At 47.4% G+C, this 7,239-nt stretch overlaps 1 protein-coding gene across 1 annotated transcript in view; it reads right to left on the bottom strand.

The window, feature by feature from the left end:
• Nucleotides 1–6,872, bottom strand: part of ECHDC3 (enoyl CoA hydratase domain containing 3) — a 29,600-nt gene extending 22,728 nt beyond the window's left edge. The window contains exons 1-3 of the mRNA XM_008586113.1: nucleotides 6,724–6,872; nucleotides 2,009–2,081; nucleotides 691–718 (exon numbers count right to left, since the gene is read on the bottom strand). Of these exons, the coding sequence (XP_008584335.1) occupies nucleotides 691–718; nucleotides 2,009–2,081; nucleotides 6,724–6,872 (250 nt within the window). The remainder of the gene's footprint in view (nucleotides 1–690; nucleotides 719–2,008; nucleotides 2,082–6,723) is intronic.
• Nucleotides 6,873–7,239: the final 367 nt, after the last annotated feature.

The following is a 7,239-nucleotide window of genomic DNA, read 5'->3' as shown; positions in this document are numbered from 1 at the left end:
GGCACCCTTCCCCACGGAGAGTTGTGCAAGGATAACAATCGTACAAAGGGCACACTCGAATAGCATCACTAAGTTGCACAGTGGCTTAGCATAGTCACCCACTGGACTTTTTTGAGTGAGGCCCCCTTTAATTCTTGGCCTCTTAATTGGACAAAACACTAATGTACAGGAAAATATTTCGGACTGTCAATTGAGACCACTACCACCCTCACCACCCTCCACTCCATTTCCTTGTTCTTGCTCCATTCAGGAGGCAGGGACACTATTCCTCATTCATCTCCTGGAAGGATGAGAAAATCCAGCAGGACTCAGAAATCAAGAGGGGGCAACTCCTGGCTCTTGAGTTCTAAAAGCTCAGCTCTTGAGAGGTGGAAAGAACACGAAAGAGGCATAATAGTTTGGGGGGATCATTTAATATGTCAGAACAAGGCTTCCAACCTGAGGCAAGATTAGGATTCCCCAGGGGGCAGGAGTGGGGCAGGTAGGACTTGTACAAAAAGGAAGAAGAGGGTAGCTGTTGTGGGAATTTGGGAAAAGGGGCGGGCCAAAGCCTCCTGGAGATGTGGACATGATGGAAAGCCCCAGCCAGGACAGAGGCAGTCATGCTCCTTTTCCTTGGTAAAACCCCAGGGAAGTCATGGGACTCCAAGTGGCAGGGAATGTCTGGGCAGACAGGCCTGAGTGCCTCACGGAGTTCCTCAGGGCCCAGTGCAATGCTCTGAAAGTGGAACACACACACACACAGAATGGTTGTATGGGCACTCAAAGTATGGTTGCTACTGAACACGTATTGCTTTTGCACCATCATAAAGTCAAAAAATCATAAGGTGATCCATTGTAAATCAGGGACCATGTGTACAGGGTTTTGAGAAAAGGAAGGAACTGGGAGGGTACTCAGAGCCTGAAGGTCACAGATGAAAATGGGAGGTTTCAGAGACAACTTCCACCTGCTTCTAAATTTATTGAATAATAATGACAGTTGCTTTTTATTTTTTATTTTTTTTGGCGGTTGGCTGGTACGGGGATTGGAACCCTTGACCTTGGAGTTGTAACATCACACTCTAACCGGCTGAGCTAACCAGCCAGCCCCCTGACAGTTGCTCTTTATGCAGCCCTCCACTCTGTACCAGTGCCTGTACTTAGCACTTTACTTAGGCCATCTCCTTTAGCATTCGGGGTAAAGTGTAGGTCGGTAGCATTAGCCCAGTTCAGAGAGGGGTGGCCAGCCTGGTTCACACTAAGTGCAGCAGTTACAGAGTCGGGACAGGGCCAGAGGTCAGAGGAAGGCAGGTGCTGGGGATGCAGGGTTTGTCCTCATCTGAATTCCTAGCTACTCTTCCATTTGTTTCACGTCTCATTCCTCCCCTAATTTGCTTCGGAGCCTGTAGCCCTGGTTCGAGAATGGTGAACACACAAAGAGGAAAGTGGAGATGGACGGCCACGTTATCCAGGCAGGAGTCGATATAATGCTGGTCCATCCTTAAGCAGCGCAAGACTCTTTTCAAATTCAGGCTGCTTCTCCAGGCCTCCTCTGCCTCTCATTAATTTTTGTAGGAGCTGCTTGTCTTTCTTCTCTCTTGTTCAGTGCCCTTCTAATCTATTTTCCACACGGGCCTTCTCCCTGACACAATTTGATTTCCAGGTTGCTAGCAGGCTTCTCTCTGGCTTTGATTTATGTTCTCCCTCCCTGTGCCACATGTCTTTGCCGTACAGATGTGTCTTTGCTACCTTTTCATATTGCCTTTAAAGACCCACAGATGCTTGGCAGAATGTTGCAGAAATAATGCAGAATAAAAAGACAGTTCTAGGGAGCCTGGCGTCTCAGGCTTGATGTAGGAATGAAGGAAGATTTAGACCTCCTCAGGGTGCAGAGACAGAAAAGTGAAGGGCAGAGTCTCAGCTTTGTATGGAGTAGTTTTTGAACTTTTTTTTATTATTCATTTCAGGCCCTTCTAAGACAGGCAATGACATGGTTCAGAGGTGCAATGGGGAAGATGTAGGAGCTTACCTTCGGGGATATCCCTCTGGCATCTGGCAGCTTCTCGAATTCCACCTTCCCACCCTCGTCCTCCTCCTCACACCTGTCCCCCCACCCCAAAAAGCCATAGGAGGGTCAAGCACCTATAAACCAGAAAGGTTTAACTTTCATGGTTTCATACAGCTGCAGATGCTTTTCAATGTCCTGGTTTTATTATTTTATATTTTATTTATAATCCACTAGTCATTACCCAAACGTCTTTTGCAAACAAATGTTTTTCACCAGGGCCCATGCCTGGAATTGGGTGAAAATTAATTTAGAAACTAAATGGAGCCGGGTGTGTGTGTGCAGGGATGAAATTAACTTCCTTTCATCCCCACTTAGCACAGATTCTTGAGTTTGCTCGTATGTCTTAAACAAAACGCACTCAGAAACTTCAGGTAAGGGAAATGGAAGAGTTAAATTGACAAAGAGGCGTGTGTTCTGTGGCATCGTGGTTATAGGTAAAATTTTGAACAAGCTTGAGAAGTTAAAGGATCCTAACAGTGGCAGTGATAGAGACCTTCTGGAGGGCAAGAAATCACTTAGGAGAGGAACGTTAAAAGTTTGATTCATTAACTGATGTTAGAGGACAGCCATGTGGAGGCTCCAAAGCCAGGCTGCTCATCACCACTCCTGGTCCCTTGATGAGGAAGGGTCAAGAAACAAAAGATCAAGCTAAGTTCCGAAGCCACGCAGGGGCTGGAACCCGCTCGCTCCTATCTTCCATACCTCTTGCTTTGGTATCTTAGCTGCAGGCATCCAGTCTCACAATAATCTTGCAACTCAAAGAGATGGGTAGTTATGCTTCAGTACTTCAAGAAGAAAGGAAAAGCAGCTGACATTCTGGCATTGAGCAGGTTGACCTTCAGCCAAATGGAATGTCCCACTGTGCAGGGTGATATCTTCCTCACCATTTTGGAGAGCCTCAGCAGAGGAGCTGAGGTAGTGGTGGTGGTGGAGAGGGGCAAGGGGAGGGGGATTTTGTGGGACTGCAAAGAGAGGGATGACATCCTGCTTAGTCATTCCCTCAGTGGGAAGAAGGGATGAGGTAGGGCCTGTCTTGGTAGTTACTAGATTACTAGATTGATGCTCTTAGCAGGTTACCTCTCAGCCTATTTTCTGATCTGTCAAATGGGAGAAATAATACGTCCATCCATTCAAAAAGTATTTGAACCGAGAGACGAGCTGGGAGGACATGGTGCTGATCCACATGAGAGGTGATGGTCTGGGACAGGGAGGTAGTGGTGGAGGTGGATGTAGCAGTACATTCTGGATATATTTTGAAGGTGGTGTGGATAGGATTTTCTGATGGATGGGGTCTGAGTGGGAGAGAAGGAGAGGCGTCAAGGATGACTCTAAGTATTTTGGCCTGAACAACTTATTTTTATGCCCAAAGTTGTTGTGGTTGTTACGCGATGTGAAAGTGGGGTAGAATACTGTTGCTGAGCCTGGGCTCGGATCCTGGCTCCACCACGTACTTGCTGTGTGACCTTGAGCAGCGTACTTAACCACCTTGTCTCAGTTTCTTTGCCATTTGGTGGCTGCTATGGGTTGAATGTGTCCCTCCAAAATTCATGTATTAGAAACTTCACCCCCATTGTGACAGTGTTAAGAGGGTGGGAAATCCAATTATGGTATTTGAAAGGTGGGGGCCTTTGCGAGGTGATTGGATTGTGAGGACTGTGCCCTGGTGGATGGATTAATCCATTTATGGAATGGTAAGTTATCATAGGTGTGGTTCTGATGGCTTCATAAGGAGAGTGAACTTAAAACTTTCATAAGAAAGTTAGCTTGCTTGCTTTGTTTTTTTTTTTTTTTGTTTGTTTTTTTATGGCTGGGCAGTAAGGGGATCAGAGTCCTTGAATTTATAACACTGCAGGACTCTAAGCTTGCTTGCTCTTTAATTCTCTCTCTTTTTTAAATTTAAGTTTTAAAAAAATTTTATGGCTGGCCAGTACAGGGATCTGAACCTGTGACCTTGATGTTACAAGGCTGTGCTCTAACCAAGTGAACTAACCAGACAGCCTCTTGTGATTCTTGACATGTGACACCCTGCATTGCTGTAGGGAGGCACCACTAAGAAGAAGGCCCTCACCAGGTATGTTCCCTGGACCTTGGACTTTCACAGCCCTCAAAATGGTAAGAAACAAACCTCTTTTCTTATAAATTACCCAGTTTCAGGTATTCCATTATAAGGAACAGAAAGCAGACTAATACAGTTGTAATAACACTATCTACCTTATGAGTAAGTTAATAAATGTAAAGAGCTTAGAACGGGGCCTGGCATAGGGCAAACCCTATAGAAATGTTTGGTATTGTTATATTAAATGACCCACATGTAACACACATATGTGTATCAATATGGAATAGGAGCTCATCACATTAAAGAAACTCACTAGAGTTCCAGTCAAGATGTCAGAATAGATGGTCCCCAGCATCACTCTCTCCCACAAATCAACCAATTTACAACTATGAAAATGTAACATCAGCCAAGATGGGGCCACTGGAGCTCAGGGGAAGAGGAGGAGAGACCTATGGAACTCATGAAGGTGGGAGAAACCATGATGAGAGAAAGAAAAAACTGCTCAGAGCATTTCGTGCCATGGCCACTTTAAGGCTGGAGCTGCTGAGCGAATGGAGCAGGAGCCGGCAAATGCCACAGCTGTGCCCTTCAGATGGAGTTACTTGGAGGCTGCAGGGGAGAAGAGGGCCTTGGTGGCCCCCAAGACAGCAAGACTGTTAATAGGGTTCCCGTGGACCCACACAGGAGCGAGGAGCCAGAACAACTGAAAAAAGGGAGCCATTCAGAGGCCAGTGAGTCATTGCAAGGGACCAGTGCAGGGCCTATCCCATGGGAAATGTTTGGAGCACAGGCGGTGGGGGAGATGGGCCCACTGGGAGAACACTGGGACACAGCAAGGACAGCTGATCCACCCCCCAATCAGCACAGGACCACTCAGAGGAGACTGGTCAGGAATGCAGAATTGCATGGGGTGCAGTTTGATGAAAAAACTCAGGCCCAGATCAGAGATTCTACAGAACACTGATCCACCGGGTCTCTGGAGAGCCAGAAGTACCTATAAGGTCAACATTAAACCCTGAGCTGCACAAAAAACCTTCCCTAGGGAAACAGCAGCAAAGTAGCAATTTAAACAACCACACGGCTCGAGTACTGGTTTCCACAGGAAATTCCCCCATTATAGAAGTAAGCAAAGGACAAAAAATTAGTTTTGGCCCAGGCACACCACCAGGGCCTTGGGGCCTGCCCGGGAACCAGAGGCTTGGAGCCAGGGACTGGACCCAACTCCTACAACCAGGCACACCATGCCAGTGCCTTGGGGCCTGCCTGGGAACCCAAGGCATGGAGAAGGGGACCAGACCTACTTGCCACAGCCAGGCACACTGCGTCAACACCTCGGGGCCCCAGGGACCCAAGGAATGGAGAAGGGGAGTGGATCCCCATTGCACAACCAGGCACACCACGCCAGTGCCAAGGAGCATGTCAAAAATATCACCTCCATGTGGGTGGCCCACCACAGTCACCACAATAACCATGGCTGCCGTGAAAGCAGCTAGACGCCACAACCACCATGAGATGGTCCGCCAGCCACTGGAGTGCATTGACACAAGGATAGTCACCAGCAGAGATAAAGAAAAGAAGAGGACGTCTCTCTCCACAAAGCCCATTTCAGAGTGACAGAAGAAGCATCTGCTCTATGATAATATTGGGGGACCTGATCACATCTCTCAGCATTGGACAGATCATCTAGGCAACAAGTTAACAGAGTAACCAATATTCTTTCAGAAGGAGAGAAGAAATCTAGGGCAGTTAGAGAGGGCAAGGGGGAGGGAGAGGGGGATGAGGAGAGACTGGACAAGGGGCATAAAGAATAATTATGATTTGTAACAATATATATGCTAGTAATATTGATTTGATCAACATATCTCAATGTTGAACCCCCAAAAGATGTATAAATAATCAATTTTGGTTCAATAAATAAATTTTTAAAAACCCCAAAACTTACTAAATGGTTAGCTGCTATTGTTAAGATTATATAACATAATTTAACACAGCATCAGAATAGGTGGAAGTTACGAGTATTTTAGGGGACTTTCATTTGCATTTCTGTGTTCCTGCTGTAGTCGGAGCTGCCTCGAGCTCTGGGTACCTTTATGATGCTTTTCCTCTTCCGTTCCCCCAGTGACACTCAGCTCAGTGAGAGGTGGAGGACCATCTCATGAACCTCTGCTCTGGCCTCGCTTCTCAGTCCTTCCTGGGTATTTTTACCTGGGGATCGTCCTTGCTCCCCAAAGTTGAGAGCTCCCAAACCAGACCCATCCTCTGCCCCTGCTCCACCACACTTCTGCCCTTTATTCAGGCAGGGGCCTCCCCTCTGTGGTAACCAGCTGGCTCGAAGCTTTCATGTCTCCTTGCCCAGCTTTCTCACCTTTGCTTTCCACCTTGGCAGGGGCCTCTCCATCCTGGGAGTCTGGGTGAGGTTTTTTCCAAGTGACACACTGCGCATCCTTCTCTCTCATGCCTCGCTCCAGTAGCTCGCTGAGATAATCACACTAGCCTTGTAGTCTGGCCTCCCTGCCTCTAGCCTCTCCCCTCTAAACCCTACCTTGGCCAAATGAACCTTCAGGGAGCGTTTCTGTCCACCCCATGGACAACTGCCTAGTCGCAGTCACCATGGTCTCACCTGGCAGCTGTGGAAGCCTCCATAGCTGGCATCCCAGAGCTGCCATGCTCCCAGTACACTCCCCACACTGTGTCCAGGGTGATGCTTCCCAGTTGTAGACGGGATCGGGTCGTCCCCCAGCTCGCCAGGGCACTTAAACCCAGGCTCATTGCCACAGCTCACAAGGCCAACTTGGACACGCCTGTTTCCCTCTGTGCACCCACTCTGGGCCCCTCCTCTTACACCAGCTTTTCTCCAGTCTCTCCCCCCACCCCAAGCTTTATTGAGGTATAATTGACAAATAATAATTGTATATACTCAAGGTGTGCAATGTGATATTTTGATGTCTGTATGCATTGTGAAATGATTACCACAATCCAGCTAATAAACATACCCGTCACCTCTCATACTTATACCAAGTTTTGTGTTATGGGAACATGTAAGATCTACTCTCTTAGCAAATTCCAAGTATACAGTACAGTATCGTGAGCTATAGTCTCCAGAATGTATTCATCCTGCATAACTGAAGCTTTGTAC

Source organism: Galeopterus variegatus, unplaced genomic scaffold (genome assembly GCF_000696425.1).
Source record: "Galeopterus variegatus unplaced genomic scaffold, G_variegatus-3.0.2 Scaffold3834, whole genome shotgun sequence".
Classification (NCBI taxonomy): Eukaryota; Metazoa; Chordata; class Mammalia; order Dermoptera; family Cynocephalidae; genus Galeopterus; species Galeopterus variegatus.
This window is presented reverse-complemented; position numbering and strand designations above follow the sequence as displayed.